General features: G+C 39.9%; 1 protein-coding gene across 2 annotated transcripts in view; it reads right to left on the bottom strand.

Moving 5' to 3' along the window:
• Positions 1 to 417: 417 nt before the first annotated feature.
• The window catches only part of rngtt (RNA guanylyltransferase and 5'-phosphatase), a 117,588-nt gene continuing 95,308 nt past the window's right edge, over positions 418 to 22,697 (bottom strand). For both annotated transcript variants that reach the window (XM_008284375.1, XM_008284368.1), the window contains 3 exons: positions 17,156 to 17,222; positions 5,070 to 5,193; positions 418 to 1,442 (listed from right to left, as the gene is read on the bottom strand). In XM_008284375.1, coding sequence (XP_008282597.1) covers positions 1,276 to 1,442; positions 5,070 to 5,193; positions 17,156 to 17,222 — 358 coding nt within the window. In that variant the 3' untranslated portion in view covers positions 418 to 1,275. The remainder of the gene's footprint in view (positions 1,443 to 5,069; positions 5,194 to 17,155; positions 17,223 to 22,697) is intronic.

The following is a 22,697-nucleotide window of genomic DNA, read 5'->3' as shown; positions in this document are numbered from 1 at the left end:
GTTTGCTGGATGGCAGCTTAACAGATGATGAGTAGTTTAACTGCATAGAGCTGGGTGTTTAACTGTGACTGTGACATTGCAATTAGAATTCACGAGTAAAATTCTGCATTGATCGTATATTGTAAAGGAAAGTCACTAAATCTAGTCAAAACATCTCTTGAAGTATGAACATTTGTACATGGTCCTTAATAAAGAACTAACTGATACCCATCCAGATGTAATGTTTCATAACTAGGAAAGTGCTAGTCTTTTAAGCTGAGCAGCACAACAGGCTATGAAGTTTTATAAAAAAAAAAAAAAAACCCAGGTAAAAGCAACAGCAGTGGAAACAGAGAAGAGCCGTAGAGACGACTGGCTGGGAGACTAATGTCTGTTGTTCGCTCTGAAGCTAAATGCTGCCTAAGCTCTTTAATGAGATGCCGATGCAGCCTCCTTTATTGCCATACAGTGTGATCAACACGCGGGAACCACAAACATATGAAATCACAAAAGCAAACATTCAGCCAAAACCAGAGTGATTCGATTCCAGCTCTCGTCTTGTGGAAGAATAACTTTCATCCTTTCAGCTAGAGCTGCTTCACTTTTGCTGACTTTTCCTTTAACATTTCATCACCCATTTGTAGCTTGACTTCACAGTTTTGACTTCTTCGTAGTTGGTTTGTAGAGACTGTGTAATCATGTTGTCGTCTCCCCGCCCACCCATGTGGCCTTGGTGAGATTTAATCTGATCTGTTTAGGGAACTTGGAAACCTCTGGCTGAGCATCACAGGTGGAAAACTAACAGCAACATGATTCTGTTAACTGAACCCAAACCTCAAATCCTTGCAGCTTTGTGCTAATCTAAGTGAGATCTTTTATGACTGAGCTCTGATGATGTTTACTTCTTTTTCAAATCAAATTAGGGGTTTGGTTGACAAAATGTAAACACGGGTTGTCAGGTGTTATCTGTTGGCAGAACAACATCCCTGCTGATAAATACCAAGTAGCTTAGAATTGAAAAAGAGATAAATAGGAAAACCCAAAAAAATAACCTAAGCGTCATGTTTTCATTTTAATAAGAACACAAGCAATTAAAGCTACAAACAATCTACAAGGTAATTTAATGACACTGAGGCAGTCCCTTTTCTCAAGTCCTTACATGTACAGGCTGATAAAGCAAATGTACGGCGGGCAAGAAAGCCTTGAAATGTCTTTTTTTTTTTTTTGTCGGGTGATGTAGCTGGTGATGAGGATGTACACTGTGACCATGGAGCAGTCCAGAAGGCCCAGCTGTCACTATGGGATGGCCCGGTTGGGTCTCTTTGGAGGGGGAGGAGGCATTAGCTCAGTGTCTGGGTCTGGTGGGTGTTTCCGGTTCTGGGCTTGGACTCCCTGAGCACAACGGTCCACGTACCCCAAAAGGATGTCCTTAGTAACGGGCTCCTGGATGCTTTTACACACAGCTGGAGAGAGAAGAAACAAGAAGAAGGATCTTATTACAGAACTGCTGACAGGCTTCTCCCACAACACTGATATCCAGGGCTACCATGTGTGCAGCAAACCAAAAACCTGTCAAGTGTGACTAAACGTGGTCATTGTTTCATTCATTTTTACTGGTTTCATAGGTGTGCCTGACATTTAGCAGGTTTGGTGATTCTTCAGCTTCTCTCTGCTGCTCAGGGTGCCGTCAAACCCACCGGCTGCTCTGTTAAACAGCCATAATAGGTCCCGCACTTTCACTCACAGCACTTTCTGCAATTTGTGGCTGTTGGTTTGTGCCACTTTTGGTTTGTGGAAGGGTCAACAGGTTGTTTCAATTGGAAGGGACAGACCAGAAGAAATTATGATTGCACTGTTTATCAGTCTGCAATAAAGCCATCAGTAGTCTGTGCTGCAGCTCCACACCCATTGTCCATGCACACCGTCAGCCTGTGTCATCCTTAAATCAGAATACAGAAAGATGACCTCCAAGACATGGTGTGTCATACATCATCGTTTAAACGATGCAAAGCAAAAGCCATTAGCTACACTTATTATTGCAGTGCCAAAAGGTACAAGGTACATTTTTTGGGTGTGCTGAAATGATATACTAATGTACATAAATAAAAAAAACAATTGAAGAACCAGTGCAACCAGGTTAAAGGTTAGTTTGTAATCCTGAATCCATGTGTTTTCAGGCAAAACCACCAAACTGACAGACTTATGTAAAAGAACCAAATATTTTCTAACATAAATGTGGAAGCAGCGATGAATCCATCTGTAGAAGTCCATCTTGAGTTGGAATTATACTTCTGGGATAAGGGATGCTGGAAATAGCTCCTCATACTTCACAGCTCCCTTGGCACATTCATGACCATGCCATGATACCAACAACACATTTCAGAATATTTCCAGTTTCTAAATGGAACCTTGTGCTGTCAGCTTGGGAGAAACGCAGCGCTATCTGTCTAGATTTTAAATAAAAGGGGCTTTTGCCATCTGGGCTCCAAGGCTGCACAACAGCCTGCCTCAGGATCTAAAGCTCAATAATTCAGGAACATTTTTTCTTTTGTCTTTAATCAGTTCAGTTCAGTCTTTAAATGTATTTTCGCTTCCCTGTGCTTCTTGTTTTTATTGCTTCAATTTGTACTTTTATGCTCCCCTTCTTCTCCTCCTCTCGGCACATTTAAGTGAGCATTTAGATTTATATCTCAACAACAGGGTTTATTACAATGCTAAGCTATTGTTTTTGGATGCTTTTCCATCTTATTCTCATTGTGGTTTCATCTATTTGTTTCTTAGATGTAGTCATTTTTGTAAGATGTAGGACTATTTGGAATTAATTATTTGCTAGAACTTCAAAACAATAAAGCTTGCACGCAAGTAAAACTACATTATTATTATATTGGAAATGTTTTTTTGTAGCTACCTTATCATTTCAATACATAGATCTGCTAAATTATTAATGGACAGCATCTCCTAATTGACAAACATGTACAGGTAACAAAAACCACTATGATAATATAACATATAGTCCAACTACAGCCGGATTCATGATTGGTCTAAACTACATGTTAGATGGTCTGAGAAGGTCTGCAACCCGCTCACCCTACACCTTTCTGACTTCAGACTGGGAGTGTCTTTGTCGCTCATTCATCGGTAACTTTCCAAAACAAATGACCCTCCATTCTCCTCATGCCGTCACTGGCCCACTGTGTGGAGGTGAGACAGGAGCCCTTAATGTGTTCACAATCCAATGCAATGCGCAATATGTGCTGTTATCCAAACCGAAAAGGATATTTTGCCTCCCTTGGTCATTCCCTCTCACTCTCATGGCTGATTTTTTACTCCCCTTGAAGTGGCAAGATTTGAATCGAATGGGAACACATTTGATTTTGAAATGCCACAGCCTTGTCTGGATAAATAGTTACCTCCAGATTTGTACTTAAACTGTGACAGCTCTGTGGCATCATTTAGTCTCTCCTGTGTCCTCCAGCCTTTGCTGCTGCTCATGTAAAGAGACTCACTGCTCTACAAGTGCTGCTCGTCAAGAGGAGGAGGAGGAAGGACTGCTGTGCTTCTTTTCAGCTAAGATTGAGATACACAGCTCATTAGGGTCCACACAGTCATTAAAAAATAAAGAAAGAAATGCAATATTGACAGTTATTTTGCACAGTAACTTCTTGTTGCAATACTGCTAATGATGTGTTAGCAACACTTAAATACTTATATTACTGTAGGAGGTAGGAATCGGACATTAAGACAAAAAGGAAACAGACATTGCATTGTAAACTCAGCTGTTTGTCATAATTAGCTTTGGTTTGTAGCTCGCTCATAAATGATTTGCAAAAAGCATAACAAGCATCATATGTCCAACGTGTAAAACATGGCTCTGTGAGTGTGTGTTTGTAGCTCAGCCTCACTCATGGGTAAACAATGACACAGAGAGCGAGGACAGAATAGCAAAAAGGCAAAAATTGCTGCTAACAGCTGCTTTGAGAGGCATTCTTACTGTGCAGCATGCACGACAATATCCAACAAACAATAAGTTTGGCTGTGTTCCAATACCTAAATAACTAAATAGTACATCTGAAGAAGACTTAATATGCCCCAATTCATAGTATTTAAAATGCAGTATGGCAAAAATACCAGGATGTCCTACAACTAGGGCTGGTCCGAATAGCAATTTGTGATCTCCGGACATTCGGTCCCAATTAATGACGAATATCCCGAATATTCGGGTGTGTGGCGCGGTGGTGGCGGGTGACTACGATGAGCTGGAGTGAGCGTGATGCGACGTACTGGCCGCATTTGGCTACAAAGACCAGTTTCTGTGTTTAGGTTAGTGGTGACGGCTCCGTTTCCGTGGCAGCGGGGATATTCGGAGATCAAGTTTGATATCCTGATTCCAGCACAGCGAACGAATCGTCGGCTATTTGGGTATTCAGGTCCAGCTCTACCTACAACAGTTGGATTTTTCAGTTTGAAAACTAGATGCATTTCTGACTGACAATCCTCTGCACGGCAAAGACATATCACATTTCATGGTGTCCTAAAAGTGTGAGCTGCTGAGACAGGAGACAGCTTACTCTGGACCACAGATTGCTAGGCTATATGTGACTAAGACTGTTGAAGCTTAAAAAGCAATATTATGACAAAGTACCAAATCCCAGTTGTTTGAATTCTGTATGCATCCGTTTGCATTTTGTAAAGACAGCTGCAGTGTGTACTAAAAGGAAAAAGAAAAATGCAGACTTGGTTTTGTTGCTTTTTGAGCAATAACGTGTTCTGTATTTCCATTTACAACAGTGGAACCTGTTAAAGATGGAAAACAATTTGCAGCAAAATGTCAGCTTCTCCATTTAAAAGTGATGAGATGAAAATACAATTTGTCCTGGGCTCCAAATATGAGGCCAGACTGTCTGTGAATTCTCAATGGAGAGTACGCAACAGAACATCTGCCCCTCTACACATACAGTCCCATAATGCACTTATCATACTAAGGTGGGATGTAAAAGGAAAAAAAGGCCATTAATCACAAGTTGATTGTTTAATGAGACCGAGGAAATAGTGAGATAAATAAGGTTGGAGAGAGAAGAACAAAGTCTCACCCATCGCTGTATCGTAGGAGTTTGGGAAGCTCTTGTCCACCCTCTGCCTCATGAACACCCAGGTGTTGTTGGCAAAGGTGCACTCGATGATCTTGTTGTCATATTGTTTCAGCTCTTTAGTGGCCTGTGCAGACAGACATGAGAGATGGTTTTAATGGGAGTGAATGAAACAACATCATTTGTTTTCTTCTGCTGCTATTATTGCCAATGAAAACTATAAACCCGGTAACTGTGATGTTGTGGTTTACCAAGACATTGATCATTGTAACATTACTCAGACACATACTGTTAAACTGTTGACGCAACAGATTTTGGCAGTTGGCAGGTTTTATATACTGCAAACTACTATCTCCACTTTTGCACTCACTACTTGTCATGAAATACATTTTGCAGGAATAGAAAAAAGAAAATGAAACTACATTGATTACAAAATAGGGCAAAATAAACTGACATCAGGCAGCAGCAGCAGCATTTGAATGGAACACATACACTGTGGAACACTCATTGCTTTAAAACACAAGTATTTTTTAAAATCTGCAATTAAAACTATAAATCTAGAAACAAAAATTAAGGTGGGAAGAAAATTCCAAAAACCCTTGTGGAGAATATGCTGGGCAACAACCAGTCACAAGGTTAAAATGCCACAATACGTATCACAGTATTGACTTTTTGTTCAAGTCTGAGAGGCACACCCTCCCTGAAATAAATGAATGAAAACATCAATGTCTAAAAAATGTAACCAGGCTCTGATGCTTCATGCAAAGCTACTAATACTGACAGATGAAGGAGACAAGTCACCGAGAAGATCAGAGAAGATTCACACAGATCATTTATATTAAATTATCCAACTGAAAGGGTTTCTTTCCATTGCAATGCTTCCTAAGGATTTTGACTAAAACACAGGCGCATACAAATATCAACACAGTGTGAGTGTCTGTATCTCTGTGATGCATCTTTCAACAAAGCAGTGCAGCAGTTCCTAGTCCACCTACTGAGCTACACAGGATCACTGACTTATTACATCATATTCTGCTTTGAAAACAAAACCAGCTCTACACACTGAGCTCACTGTAACACTGTTCAAGTAGATGAAAATGGCACACGATACTGAAGATCAAGTATGAGTCAAAGAAGACATTTGAGCATCTGTTGTTTATTTGTCGAGCGACTGTGTCTCACTGAGAGGATTCTTAAGACCTGGAGAATGAAAATCCGAGAGCTGCTGGGAACAATGTAGGCAAAAAAGTGCAGCTTAAATGGTCATGTGCAATGGTGAGGTGTTAAAATAAAACACCAATACAGCCTCAGAAAGTGCTCATCTCTGACTTGACCTCACAGTCAGAGGCTGTTGGGGGCATTTGTTGTAAAAACACTGACCGCAAAGATGTAAACCTCCGGGGTTCAGCGTGAACACGTGACATTGCAGTCGGGCTCAGACAGTGACCACTGGTGCCAGGACAGCATCAGTGTTTGGCAAGACACGAAAGTACAAAGTAAGAGCGTATAGGATCCTGGAGTGTGGGGCATCTGGGCACACAGTGGGGGTCACAATCACACAGGAAGCAAGAAAATGTGTGAAGAAGGAAGACGGAAAGTGTGAGAAAGACTGCAAGCAAAGGAAAGAAAGAAATGGCATTTCAGATAATGACCTTGAGAAATCATAATTCATCAGCATATGTAATTAGTCTCTGCCATAACTGTTGAATGTGAATTAATTTTGCTTACTTTAAGGAAATACAACATCAGCCACAGCATTAAAGCCACCTGCCTAAAATTGTGTAAGTCTTCCTTGTGCTGCTAAAACAGCTCTGAATTGTTGGGGTGTAGACACCAGAGCTCTTGAGCAGGATTTGAGGTGTTTGGCACCAGGACGTTGGCAGCAAATCCTTGGGGTCCTGTAGGTTGTGGGGTGGGCCTTCATGGATCAGGCTTGTTCCAGCACATCCCGTGCATGCTCGATTGGCCTGGGACCTAGGGAGGCTGGGTCAACACCTCTGCCCTGATCTAAGAGCTGATTTTGTAGTGTGGCGGTGACACACTGTTCTTGCTAGAAAGGCCACTGCTGGTGGAGAGGGCTGTTGCCATGGGGGATGGGGTGGGGCTGTGTGCTTGGTCAGCAGCAGTTTTTAAGTGGATGGTACATGTCAAAGTAACATCTACATGAATGCCAGAAGCCAAGGGTTCAGCAGAACATTGCATTGTTACAAGACAATCAATGTCATTCATTTCACCGGTCGGCAGTTTTAATGTTGTGTCTGATCAGTGTAGCTCGAGAGGTCAAACATTTCTTTATTTAGAGAAGAACGGCAGATGATCTAAAGCAGCGACAGCATTTCTGAGCCTTCTTAAAGCTCGACACAGCAAACTGTCAGAAAAATGTGAAGGGCAGTGCGTCCTGGATCTCTTCCTGCTGGGTAAGGGTGACATGTTGGCTGCCATTCTCCATCACCACTTGGTGTTTAATCCATCCAAATCTGTCTCATTATGGTAGCACACGTGTGTCACCAGTCATCAGGGACTCTGGCAGTCAAACTCTTGATCAGCGAGTGTTGCACTACTGCAGAACAGCTCTGCTTTCTTCTTTCAATCCTGCCGTGTTCACATATACAGTAACTGTAAAGTAACTATTAACAAGACCAACAAGAAATAAAAATATAAATAGCATGTTTGTTTTTCTTCTTAAAAGTGATTTAAAGTAATGCCTGTCATATGAGAACTATTGCATCAATTACTGAAAACATTTCAATTGAGTATTTAAAATCTGCTATGTACCACTGCCTCATATTTTTCCTGAAACTGAAGCATGTACTAGATTGGACCCTCTTTTGCTTTCAGAACTGCCTAAATTCTTTGTGGCATAGCTTCAACAAGGTGCTGGAAACACTTCTCAGCGATTTTGGTCCATATTGATATGATAGCATCATGCAGTTGCTGCGCATTTGTCGGATGCACATCTCTGATGTGACTCTCTTGCTCCACCACATCCCTAAAGTGCTGTATTGGACTGAAATCTGGTGACTGTGGAGGCCATTGGAGTACAGTGAATATTCAGGTAGGCTGTGTCATTTAAACAATGCTTGATTGGTACAATGGGGTCCAAAGTGAGCCAAGAAAATATTCCCCACATCATTACACCACAACCACCAGCTTTAACCACTGATACTCGGCAGGATGGACCAGTACGTTCATGTTGTTTACGCTAAATTCTAAAGTTTCTTGTTGCATACCAAGGTTGAACTACATCTGGAATAGCTGCACGATAACATTAAAGATGAGTACACCAACCTACAAATCATGGATGCTCAATTGCATCCAGACACAATTAATTAAAAAAAAAAACAACAACAAAAAAAAACCGGCCAGTATTCTTCAGAAGGAACACAGGTTTTGGCAGCAATTCTAGGGTAACTTTGGCATCTAATTTCCCGGCATTCAACCCTAACCTCACTGAAAGTCAGCGCAAACAGACCAATGTATGAAAAGATGCTTTCCCTCATAGAAAATCACTAAACACAGAGCATTTTGTCTACTACAGCACCCAAAAGAACAGAAACTGGGACCAAAACCATCTCCAGACGACCGGAGTTTATGACATCTGACCTTTAAGCAGTTTGTGCACAAGGAAGACTCTCATCCTACTTCTTTATCAAATACTGGGACCTGCGGGGACTGTTGTACCCGGGGGCTGTGCTACACTATATTACAAGACTTTTGTAGAGATGGCGACACAGATGAATAAACATTCAAAGTTGTAATTTCCTTGAATAGCTGTCATGTTTGTGCTGCCATGCCTCTCTTGGAGTGACTCTGCCCGTGTTTCATTCTAGACTTAATCAGAAGTGGCCCGAAGGTGTGCAACACAGCAGCACTCAGGTCCATTTTAATAACGAGAACTAAATGAAAGAATATATAAGTGAAGAGAGAATATAAGATGCAAAAGTATGAACCTGAACAAACATTTCCTTGGAGGAAATAACATCACTGAAGGAGAGAGGGAAAACTAATGTTCAATCTTTTATATATGCTTTCAGATAGAGTACAGTAGTCTTCTGTCCATTAATATTAGCTCATACTAAAATACACATAACTCCCCCTGGATGACTCAGCAACAGTGTGGATTATTAAGATAATATACAGTCGTGAACACTTGTAACAACCATGTATAACATGGCACTCTTGAGATTCCAGTGAATCCTATAACTCTTAATTATCTATGATGGAATGACTGAAACACATGTGTCTTTGTTCCAAAAAACATGCATTTTGGTTCTTTCGTATGTTCAGTACAGGTCTTTTTGAAACATGGCAAAATCGTGTGGGTCAAAAATATGCATACAGCAACTGTACTTGGTTAAATGTCCATTGGCACTTTTCAGCTCATTTAGACAGTCTTGGTAGCTGTCTACAAGCTTCTGGTTGTATCTTTGGAAAGTCCTCAAGACAGAATTTGTGCAATTTAACAAAATGTGTTGTCTTTCTGACTCAGACTTCTTTCCTTAGGACAGCCCACAGATTGTCCAGTGGTTTAAGTCAGAACTTTGGGTGGACCAGGTTAAAACTAAAATTCTAGCCTGATGTAGCCATTTCTTTACCATTTTATGTGTGTGTTTTAGGTCATTGTCTTGCTGGAACATCCAACTGTGTTCAACAGCCAACCTTCTGGCTCATGATTTTAGGTTTTCCTGAAGATTGTGGAGGTAATCCTCCTTCTTCATTATTCCATTTACTTTGTGTTAAACACTAGTTCCACTGGCACAAAAACAGCCTCACTGTGGCCAAAAAGCTCAATTTTTGTTTTCTTTCAATTGTTTGCACAGTTGATTTGGGTTCTGAAGCATCTTTGAAATGGCTCCAAGTAAGTTTCCTGACTTGCTCAAGTCAACAATTTGCTTATTCAGATTTGTACTCAGCTCTTTATACTTGTCTATCATAGTGTTTGTAACAGAGTCTAATGAGTGGATCAGATGGGCCCTATCTAAATCGTCTCAGAGGATTCAGCAGCTGTACTTAATCGTAATCACTCACAAAAAGGTGAGAGGTCATGTTACTAATTTGATTAATACAATTTTCTACATCACCAAAACTTATCATTCAAGTTGCTGTGTGTATATTTTGACCCAGCAGATTGTCATATTTCCAGAAGAACAATAATAAATCTAGGAAAAAACTATAATTCATGATTGTTTTTGCAATAAAGACGCATGCAATCATTTCATCATACATAACTGAGAGTTATAGGAGTCATTGGAAACTCAAAACTGCCAAGATATACATGATCTTTACAAGTGTGTAAAAACTTTTGTTCACGACTGTATTTACCACACGTGTTGTATAATCTACAGTGTAATTACTTGGGCTAATTACAGCCCCAACAATTTAATGACTCTTAATGAACATAATACATAATATCTGATTCTGGTCTCAGGTAAATATGTACAAAACCAATCAGTATCCCATACATTCAGACTGACTGTCTTGTCAGAAATAAAGGAAAGAAACAAGGTTATAATGTGTAACGTAGGGACGGGAAGGGAGAGAAGGCGGACAGTACATTGTCAAGTCCGGCAGACAAACAGACACAACACTCCCAAAGACGACACTGAACAGCCCATAGAGTTGAGTTTTAACTGCCCAAACTTCAAACTGATAAGTTTGTTTTGTTGTGCAGCGTGATTGTGTGCTTTTCTGTATTGAGTGTTGAGAGTTTTCTGTGGGCAGCACTTTCAATTACTCTGACAGTATTCATGGCGTTGAATCGCTGCATGATGGACAAAATCTGTGGACAACAAAAATCTTTAATAATACGTAAAGTCTTACCTTAGATTAAACAGAGAAACATTTAACACAATTAAACTTACTACCTCGCTTAGTGATGCATATGGAAATTGGGGAAATACAAATTGGGGAATTCAGTGATGGAACCAACAGTCAGCGCTCAGCAGGTAAAGTGCACGCTGCCAAACTCACAGCTTCATCAAAGCCACCGGTCTTTGACAGGGAGCTGCTCTTATCTCTGCTTCTGGTGACTACATCTGTCAGGCACCACTCAAATTATTTATGATTAATGAGCTGCATGCACAGGCCACATATAGTTCTGCACAGGGAGTCGACTCCATGAAGCAGGGAAACTACACCCAAATGAGGACTTGATAGCCATTACTGCCACAAAAATTCTTCTTAAATCAGGAACTATGGATTTAAACTGCAGTAGAAATTAGTGCTAACACAAGACTTTTCACATTTAAAAGTCTTGCATAATCACACAGGTGTTATCAGTTAGAACCATGGGGTGAACTACAGAAGTAGCTCAGTGGCATTACCAATGTACAGCTCAGCAGGTTTGCAGATACAGTGCCGTGAATAAGTATTTGGCCGCTTCTCGAATTCTTTTTTTGTTTTTTTTAAAAAAATATTTCTTCCACTTAAATGTTGAAGACCATCAAACAAACTTAAATATTAGACAAAGATAACCAAAGTAAATTGCCCTCCTTGTGAAATCATGAATTAACTGTGGCTAATCACATTTTTTGGGAAAGCTGAGTTCAATTTCACTGACCACACCCAAGCCTGATTACCTCCAGACCTGTTCAATCAAGAAATCACTTAAATAGAACCTGTCTGACAAAATGAAGTCGGCCAAAAGATTTCAAAAAGTTGCACCAAAATGTGGCAAACCAAAGAAATTCAAGAGCAGATGAGAAATAAAGTAATTAACATCAATCAGTCTGGAAAGGGTTACAAAGCCATTTCTAAAGCTTTAGGACTCCAGCCAACCATGGTGAGAGCCATTATCCACAAATGGAGAAAAAAACCTTCCTAGGAGTGGCCGGCCAACCAAAATGACCCCAAGAGCACAGCGACAACTCATCCAGGAGGTCACCAGGAATCCAGGACAGCATGTAAAGAACTGCAGGCCTCATGACTCGACAATAAGGAAGCGACTGGGATACCATGGCCTCCATGGCAGAGTTCCAAGGCGAAAACAACAGCTGACCAGAAATAACATAAAGCCTTGGCCTACTTTTGCAAACAAACATCTGAATGATCCCTGAGACTTTTGGGAGAATATTCTAAGGACTGACAAGATGAACGTTGAACTTTTTGGAAGGTGTGTGTCTCATTACATCTGTAACACAGCATTTGAGAAAAAGAACATCATATCAACAGTCAAACATGGTGGTAGTGTGATGGTCTGGGGCTGCTTTGCTGCTTCAGGACCTGGACGACTTGCTGTGATTGATGGAACCATGAATTCTGCTCTCTACCAGAAAATCCTGAAGGAGAATGTTCAGCCATCAGTTCATGAGCTCAAGTTGAAGCACACTTGGGTTCTACAGCAGGACAACAATCCAGAACACACCAGCAAGTCAACTTCTGAATGGCTTAAAAAAAAAACAAAATGAAGGTTTTGCAGTGGCCTAGTCAAAGTCTGGACTTGAATCAGATTGAAATGCTGTGGCATGACTTTTAAAAGGCCGTTAATGCTCTGAAACCCTCCAGTGTTGCAGAACTAAAACAATTCTGCAAAGAAGAGTGGGCCAAAATATCTCCATAGAGATGTGAACGACTCACTGCCGTGATAGATTTCAGTTGTTGCTGCTGAGGGTGGCCCAACCAGTTGTTAGGTTTAGAGGGAAATTACTTTTTTCACACAAGGCCAGGTAGCATTGGATAGTTTTTTTCCAATCAATAAATCAATCAATCAATCAATAAACAAACAAACAAACAAACAAACTGCATTTTGTGTTTACTTGGGTTATCTTTGTCTGGCATTTACATTTGTTAGATGATCCTAAACATTAAAGTGGAGAAAATATTATAAAAAAAAAAAAAAGAATCTGAGAATAGGGCAAATATTTTTTCATGGCACTGTATGATGTGTTCCCTCAGCTGGGAATCTGTATTGCTCTGAGAGAATACAGTCAGGAGAAGAATGGCAGCACACCTCTCTGTAGTCAGGATGGCTTGGAATTTGGTTACGTAACAAAACTATGGATCAGTAAGAATTTTAACAGGGTAGGCTGTTCTGCACTAGCAGCTGCAACCAAAACCATTCTTTGAGTGTCCATCAAGTCCAGTTTGCTAGTACTCACACGGTCGAATGAAGAGGTCGAATCAAATAACACAGGTGAAAACACTTTAGTACTACACTGTTAGTGGACTACTGATAGATTTGAAGGAAAGCTTAGGCTTTATGTTTGTCGCTCTAACCAGTGGTTCTGTCAGTGACGAATGCACTGTACTCAAAAATAACTGCAGCGCTCCCCAAATGAAACAACACTGCTGAAATAGAATTACCACTGAGTATTGGTCAAACACGTGCATCAGGAGTATTTCAATTTGAGGCAACAGAATGCCTTGACTGTGGAACTTAAGATAGTTAGCCTTGGTCAACATTGGGGCTGAACAATGAATCGATTTCAAATCTAAATCAGTGTGAAACAATGCAATCTGCTGTTACAGTTTCAAATATATGAGGTGTGGCTATTAAAGAATGAGATTAATGCTGTATTTCGATTGTATTTAATTTAAGCAGAATACAATTTTCCCAGGTTGTCCAGGCTGTGCATTGTGGTTCAAATGACAAAAGGCCAGCTCATTATCTAATGGTCATACCTCATAGCACATCTGACCCTATTGTGTCTATGGTTTTACAAATTTAAGCCATCCAACTGTGACAGTCACACTTTTGATGGTGTCTCATGTGGTAATGCTCCAACATGTTTTAATTTGATTACATTTTAAATATTGAACTGAAAGGTCAGCTTTAATATATATATATATAGTGAATGAAATCAAAATATCTGTCAGAAAAATCTCTAAAGTGTGTGTGGGGAGATGCAGAAAACTGACAATCTGACAATTATCAATAAAAACTGCTAGAACTGGAATTTATAAAACAGTACAATAAATTATTGACAGGCAGTCTGTTATTGCAAAAAAAAAAAATTGTTGGAAGAATATTTGTAGCAGACAGTCTGAGCAATAAATTTCCCACTCATATTCATTTTCTTCTGAACAGTTGTTTAGTGTCTAACCACTGACCCTTCATGTGTGACACTGTTGGATCTAAATTCAGCACTGCTGCTGGACTCCCACAGCTTGATAATTTATTTTGAATTACAATGTTATCAGTCTTAAAGTTTATAGGAGTTGTTTTCCTTACATTAAAATACCCAAATGAATCTACTGAAAATAAATAGTGCAGTGACTGACTGAGCCTTTTCTGCAACATAATGAAGCATGATAAACAAGCAACATAGGGCTGTGACTCTCAGGAGATTGACTACATTATTGATATATCTTTCTTTCTAAAATCTTTAATGATTACTATTGTATCTTCATTGGCTCATAAATAGATCCAGACATGTTTATCATAATTACACCATTTTCAGGAAATGCTCATTAAGCCTATTTGGATTTTGGAAAAGTGCACAAAGCAAGACAAAAGGTTTTCGCAGTGTGTGATTGTTTTGAAAGGCTGAACTGGTAAATCATCATGAAAATTCTCTTCCAAAATCCATTTTAGTTATTGCCTGTAGGTACAAACAGAGAAGTAAGAAGTTACAACACGAAGGAGCAAAACTGGAAGAAGTGAGCCAATAAAAGAGGTTTTTTATGAAGTTTGTTATTTTCTAATTCCAGAGAAAGTTGGTTTGATTACTTTTACCAGCTGCCAGCTGCATTTTGATGACCTGGCAGGTAGATGTGCTTTAATCATATCTAATAAGAACACTGACACTGGCATTACTATCATGCCCATGAGCAAGGCAATAAAAGTCAAAACTACCGTGTGGTGATGCACTGCAGGCAACAAACGAACAACCAGACAGTGGAGAGGTGTCAGATTCGTCCAGAATAACACTCTGGCCAAAACCACCATGTCATGTAATTACAGTTTGAGTATTTTGCACTTGGATGAACTGTAAGACATATTTCACACATGTGAAAGAGAATAACCCCAAGACTCCCTCAGAGAGGCATTGGGACCAAGCAGCAGACACAGAATCTACTGTGTTCAGTTACAGAGCCCAGGGTTAATACAGTACATGAGATTCTGGCAACAGTAATTACACCAAAAGGAGCAAAAACACTCATTTACTGTGGTCTAAACCATGACGGTTGGAAAGCCTACACTTACTACACATCATTTAGTTGAAATAAGTAATTTCCATATAATGTAATGGCCTTAAGGTTGATATAAAAGTGGCAGCCGTAGAATTGTAGAGCAGCATGTGGCTCTTCAGCTCGCTCTGTGCCTCAGACAAGTGAATTTATATTATACTCTAATGGAGATGAGATGCTAGTTATCGTAGAGTCCACTTGGCTAGGTCTGAGTTGCTAGAAGTTAAAGGGCTGATGATGTAGTCTCATACAGCACAACTAATGGTCTGCACTTATATTGTGCCTTTCTACCTTAATGGTACTCATGGTGCTTTACAATGTTTTCTCATTCACTCATTCACACACATTCATACACCAATGGTGACAGAGCTGCAATGCAAGGTGCTGCCTGCCATTGGGAGCAACTTCAGGTTCCGTGTCTTGTCCAAGGACTGTGGAGGGGCGGGGGATGGACCCACAACCTTGTGATCAGAGGATAACCACTCTATCACCTGAGCCACAACTATTCACAGACAATATGTAACAATGAAACCCTTGACCTCAGTCTTACTGTAAAGTACAGGCAACATTGTCTCTCCGTCCCAACTGCAGAACAGCGTATCAGACACAACAGACAAAAAGTGAACATAGCCAGGTGATGTGACAATAATCTCGGAAGCAATAGTTACTTGCCAACAGATGGATCAGTACATGTAAAAAGAAAAAGAATGACAATATTTGGGATGGTTTAATGTTGCAAACTTCTAACCTGTGTGCTTGTGCTGTGATTATTTTCATTATGTTATAAAATTGTTTTTATTTTTTTTAAATTATTGTTAATTTTCCCCCGAACTTTCATCAGGCACAATATGGGCTAAGAGAAAATTCTGCGTTTGAAGGCATAGGCCAATTATGAATCACAATTACAAAACACAAACCCAAAATTTAAACTCAAACTCAAAATTCAAACTGCGTGCACTACTTTAGGATACTACGGCAACAACAGCAGTAATAGTTCCTTATTTTGTAAAAAGAGTGCGCTGACAGAAAAACAGTAGTTTCTTACCAGTTCTGTCGCTTAAAGCATACTTTCATTCTTTTTATGTTAATAGATGAATAAATGATCTGATCAAACGTTGCAATCTTTCATGCCAAAAAAGCCCTTTTCTATTTTCTAGAACCTCAGGTGAAAGCTTCAAACACAATATTCATTCAAATCCCAAAAACATCCAATTTACAATGACATAAAACACACCAAACAAACAATAAAAGAAAAACACAAAACAAAAAAAACAAATTCTGCGATAGAGTACATAATTAACAGATCAATCATAACCTTAGCTGCAGATTCAATCACTCAGTTCCGTCTATTGTGAGTACAACTATAAACTATAATAAAGAATCTTGTACATACTGTTGTATCTCAAGATGTTTAGTAGCACAGAAAAGCAAACAGTGACTCTCTCAAAAGCACGTCTTGATTCAACAGTTTGAAACATCTGTGCAAGAAGTGTTGATTTTCACTGAGAGCAGAATATAACAAAAAAAGGCAAATCAGAATCAGCCGCATATTGAAATTGCTTGAGGACCAAAAAAAGAAAGCAGACCTGACTGGAATTACAAGAAAGGACATTATTCCTGTATTCAAAAAACAAAGAGAGGGGAAAAAAGAGTCACAGGGAAAACGTTATAGTACTGAAATCAGTTGTAGCACTGATGTACATTATTCAGAATGTATAAGACTGTATGTAAATAGAAAGGAGGTGCTGCAAATAAAAAATAATGTCATCTGGCAGATAGGGAGGTTACTTTACAAAATACAATAACTTGTGCTCACACACATTGTTAGCGCCCTCCTTTAATGGCAGTGTTAACTTTGCTCCGTGTCTTCACAAGAGCAAAAGTGATGTTGGAAGAGTGCAGGAGCTTTGGATTGCTGGCATGAAGGCACATTCAACAAAACAAGAAATCTATTTTCTCACCTTCATCTTCGCAAAGGGCCTGTCATAGTTGCCGACGTAGAGCAGGCCGACAGTCTGCGGTAGCAGCCTGCAAAGACAAAAAGATCACAGTTAACACCCTCAACTCAGGATCTCAACACCAGAGTATCTGAGTGGTAACAACGGTGCAAATAAATCGTTGCACCACTTCCATTTTCCAAGCTAGTAACAGAACAGCAGAGTCGTGAGATTACACCTCTCTGAGCCCTTCTGTCTCTCTGCACAGTGTAATGTTTCCAAACTTACAGAGAACACTACAGTGTGGGTAATAGTAATGCCGTCAAACACATATGAACTGAGCACAATGTCACGGACAATAAACTATACAATCTCTGTGTGAGAGCTGACTGATCTCTCAACGCTCTGTTGGGGTTTATATATACAGTTTGTGTCTTGTGTCTCTCAATTCAATGAGCATGTGCCCCAGAGATCACCAACAGATGTCTTAATCACACACTGTTCTCTGCTCCCCTCCACCAGAAACACCCCCATGTACCCGTTGTTATTTCCAGACACATTTTCTGCTGCTACGTGCGTTGCAGACTAAGTAGACAAGCACTGGCACTCATTTTAGCTAACCATTTTTAGAACGGAAATAAGGGGGGGCTGCTGAACTGAACTGACGGCTAAACAACAAAGCAGCGACGGAGTCTAATGCAGCGACTTCAGAGATTTCAACTGGAGCTGAAATTGGAGACCATCTTCCCGTCTACTCCTACCCCCTCCTGGGTAATGATAGCGGGCACAAGCAGGAAGGAAGCAGTAGACATTAAAGGAGCCAAATAGCCATGCAGTGATGGACACTGTCTTGTGCCAAGACCTTAACAACAGTACATTTCTTGCACTGATTTCACAAATATGACTGACTTGCACATTTTGACAACTTTGATGAATCTGCAGGACTCAAAAACAAGAAATATGCTCTGATTGTGACAAAAACAATAATATGGCAACAAGATTTTTCTAAAGGCAATGGAACGGATGAGAAAACAGATTAGAGCGTATGTTTCAGAGAGCCTCTTTTGTCGTCCTTCTCAAGCTGTTATGTGACACTAAGGTGATCTTCCATTCACAATCTGAATGTTTACGTTGTGTAACTAAGTCCTGCTGACCTAAATTTCACTGCAACATCAATTTTCCTCTGAATTAGGGGCAGGTAAGTTTTACTAAACTAAGAGAACTTCACCACACATCACAAAAAATAAAGATAGTGAAGGTAAAGAGCAAGGCAGACATTTTTGCAAAAACATCATGACGCTGTTAAATGTCAACGTAGTCTGTGAACGGCATGGAATCAGAAGTGTATTACATGCCAGCTGCACAGTACTGGAAATGATTTATGAATCTGCAGAAGCACACCATCATGAGAGAAAAAGGACAGGATAAGGTCTGAGATGGACAAATTGCCAATACACTCAGTGACAAGTGAAAAATTATTTAAAAAAACATCATGTTCTTTCCACACAGAACGCATGCTCAGAATCTATAAATACTAGAAAAAGACAAGTGAATGTGGGAAAAAGGAACAGTTAAGTTTGTGTGTGGACAACACAATACTCACACTCATCGTATCCTATGTCATGAGCCAATCCTACAGACACCTTGTTGATGGTGTACACCAAATATGTAAAGTGCCATCTTATCAGCAGGTTTAAACTCCTGTGAAGCGACAGTGCTAACCACTGCACCACAGTGCTGCCGGTCCTGTCCTATGTTTAAGTGATGTTTTAAAAAAAAAAAAGAAGCAGTGCTCAGCTGTAGTTATTTATTAAAATGGTAGTGCAGTATACAGGAGAAGTAAATACACTCCTGTGCAATATCGCTTAGATGTTAAATGACTAAAATGTTATCACCTTAGAGGAATTGCTTCTAAGTTGAACAGTAAGATTTTTGCTCTGACGCAAAACTAAAAACCAACAGTTGAGACTCATTCAAAACCATGTGTACCATATTAAAAATACAGGCCCCACAGTAGCAACTCAATGCAACAGAAGTCCACACCTGTCATTACTGACAATCTAATATTTTATTTTTGTAGTACTTTGTGTGCCCAACTCTTTTTTTTCTTTTTCTTTGGTAATAAGAAGAGCATCTACAGGAGATGTTCTGTCATTCTTTATTGACAACTTTTATCAGTTGCTGTTCGCTACAGAGGTGGTGTGTTGTATATTTTTGACATCTGACCAAAGAATGTGGTCTTCTATATTTATCAGGCTTCTTCTCGTGTTATTCAGTCACATTTACTCATGCAGCTCTGTGCCGAAGTGCAAGCAAGGATTTTTCGCAATGTCCTTCACACTGTCTGAGCGGTCATATAAACTGATTTTCAGTGATAACTCCCATGTAGAGTCTGAAGCACTTGTCCATCTTTTATCTCAAATATGAAAGATTCACACTGATCATGTCCTCATTTTAGAACGACGACCACTGTTCCCTCTAATTTTTCTGATTCTGAATAATGTTGCTATGACTCGTTCTTTACCTCCTGACTACTGCTGCAGCTGTATAATGTTTAGTTGGAGACCGATCTTCATGCGTCCTTTTCCATCTTTGTGAAGTCTCAGACTTTTCAGTTTCTCTGGCAACTCTTGTGGATCATGATGCAGACATGCCAACAGACACAGCCCATAGGTGCAAAACTCAGATAGATCTAGTGTTCACTGCTTATTTTAGAACTATGTTCATGCACGGGTCCTTTGGCGCCTGTATTTCTATATAGTGTTCCCAAGGTTAGAGTTTTATTGTTCCTGAGTGGAAATTCTCTACTGCTTAAAATAAATAATACAAATACTGAGAGGTGAAATCATTAAACATTTAAGTAATATTGCACAAGGGTGTACTCACTGTACTGTTGTATACTGTATACTAGTGCACTTTAAAAAAGCAGAACATCTGATCAAAATCATAGATTTAGCATCATATTATTATAGCATTTCCTAAGATCAATCAAAAAAGGATTTATGCTATCCCCACTCCCCTCATCTCTTCAACTGGTCGAGACAGATGGCCGCTCTCCCTGAGCCTCTGGTTTGTCAGAGGATTGTTTTTCCCTTCCCGGTGAAGGGGAGGGTTTTTGGTTACTTTCTTCTGTTGAATTGAATGTTAAAAATACAGACATATACAACTTCTGAAGGGTTTGTTTATTTATACCCTCACTACTTGTTTGGGTTACTTCAGCACAAATAACTGCATCAATGCAGCGTGGTATGGAGGTGATGAGCCTGTGGCCTTGCTGAGGTCTTAATTAAGTCCAGGTTGCTTTGATAGAGGCCTTCATCAGCTCGTCTGTATTTTTAGTTGGATGTTTCTCATCTTCCTCTTGACAACACCCTGTATGGGGTTCTATGGGGTTCTATGGGCTTCAGGTCAGGTGAGTTGGCTTCCTAATCAAACACAGGAATATCATGTTCTGCAACCCATTTAGTTGTAGTCTTGGTTCTGTGGGCAGGTGCTGGAAAAGGAAATCAGCATCTCCATAAAGCTCGTCAGTAGATGGAAGCAGGAAATACTCTGAAGTCTCCTGATAGATGCTGCATTGACTTTGACTTGATAAAACACAGTGGACCAACACCAGCAGATGACATGACACCACAAAATCATTACAGACTGTGGAAACTTCACTCTGGACTTTAAACACCTTGAATTCTGTTCCTCTCAACTCTTCCTCCAGACTCTAGGTCTGAGAGTCTAGGACCTTAACTTCCAAATAAAATGCAAAATGTACAGTCATGACTTGATAATCTGACATTAAATGTGTTGACTTCCATAAACACTGAGCACGCTTGCTGCGTGTGACGTCGTTGTGTTCTCTTCTGCGCATACGGGACACTTTTTGGTCGTATGAAGTTCACACAGCAGATCACATACAAGTCGCATTTAATTCAGGGTTCCTACACATTTGGAATTTCGAAATTCCATACTTTTTCCAGACCCTGATTTCCAGACTTCTCGGTAAAAAAAAAAAATTCAAATAGTGAACTTAGTTCACTTGATGTTGTTGGACTTGGTCTCATGCTGGGTTTCGCCAAAAACGCTGTGACTCTCAGTGCAGATAATGTGGTGACAAGACAAAAGTGTTTTTTCCCCTGCATGACTCACAACCGCTGCCTCCCCCATGTTGGAGATGTCAAATGATTTCACACAAAGTCTGCATTTAGCTTTCTTTATCCATTCGGGATCCTTATCCAACCAATCTTTATATTTGACATTTATGAGCCAGTCTTCAGAGAATTTACATTTACCCATTATGAGTTCTGTCAACGACCATACAAGAAATTTTGAATAGCTCACTCACAAACTTTGTGGACATCACCTGTCTGTCGAAGCAGCAGTGAAACTTGATGACACTTGGGCGGGCCAATGGGTTGGAAGAGGATAAGAGCAGAGGGCGGGCATTCAACTTGTCAATCTGCCCAAATGTTTTCTGGGATGCGTAGCCATGGATCTATTATATGAATGCGTAGCCTACTGTGTGCTCTCACACAAACATTTTAGCTGCGCTGCTAAGGGCCTTAAAAACAGATCGATCCATTTTTTTCTTTTAGAAAATTTTATGTTGTAGAGAATAGAACAGTGGTAATAGTCTTGGAAACATGAATATTTTTCCATACAATAGTTTCCATTTTCCTACTTTTCCAGACCTGGAAATTTATAAAATCAAATTCCATACTTTTCCATACTTTCCATACTTGCGTAGGAACCCTGTTAATTGGAAATGTGAACGAACTCGCAAAAAAATTGGATTTCACATAAAAATCCGAATTGCGCATTAAGTCCTGCAGTCTGAACGTAGCCAATCTGTCGGATTGTTAATTCAGATAATACGCCATTATCCTTATTTGTGACATTAAATGTCATGTTGGAGTCGGAATCCAAAGCTGTTGGTATGTTAGGGCTATTTTTTATGGGTTCCATTTGTTTTTCCTAAAAACCTATCAGATAGCAAGGTTTTCGGATTGTTAAGTGTGAGAATGTCAAGTCACGACTGTAGTTTTATCTGAAAAGAGGACCACTGAGCAACAGTCCAGTTCTTTTTCTCCTCAGCCCAGGTAAGATCTTCTGACGCCGCTTCTGATTCAGGAGCGTCTTGATATCAGGAATCTGACAGTTGTAGCTCCTTTCCTGAAGACATCTGTTCTTGGTGGCTGTTGATGCCTGACACCAGCCTCGGTCCACTGCTTGTGAAACCCTCCTGACAATCCTCTCAAGGCTGCAGTAATCCCTGTTGCTTGTGCGCCTTTTCCTACCACACTTTTACTTTCCAGTCAACTTTCCATTAACATGCTTCAATACAGCGCTGACAGCCAGCCTTTTTAGCAACGACCTTCTGTGGCTCCTTGTGGAGGCTGTTGATCGTCTTCTGGTCATTTTTAAAGTCAGCAGTCTTTCCCATGATTGTGGTTGCATGTACTGAACTAGACCGAGAGATACACAATATTTATACTGTTTGGTTAGCAATTTACTCAAACTGAAAGTTAAATAGATTTAGATATGTTTTCAATTTGTTTGTTTTTTAACAACTGTG

The sequence above is a fragment of the Stegastes partitus genome, unplaced genomic scaffold, assembly GCF_000690725.1.
Source record: "Stegastes partitus isolate 25-593 unplaced genomic scaffold, Stegastes_partitus-1.0.2 Scaffold9, whole genome shotgun sequence".
Lineage (NCBI taxonomy): Eukaryota > Metazoa > Chordata > Actinopteri > Pomacentridae > Stegastes > Stegastes partitus.
Note: the sequence above shows the minus strand (reverse complement) of the source record. Positions and strands in the feature narration are given on the sequence as shown.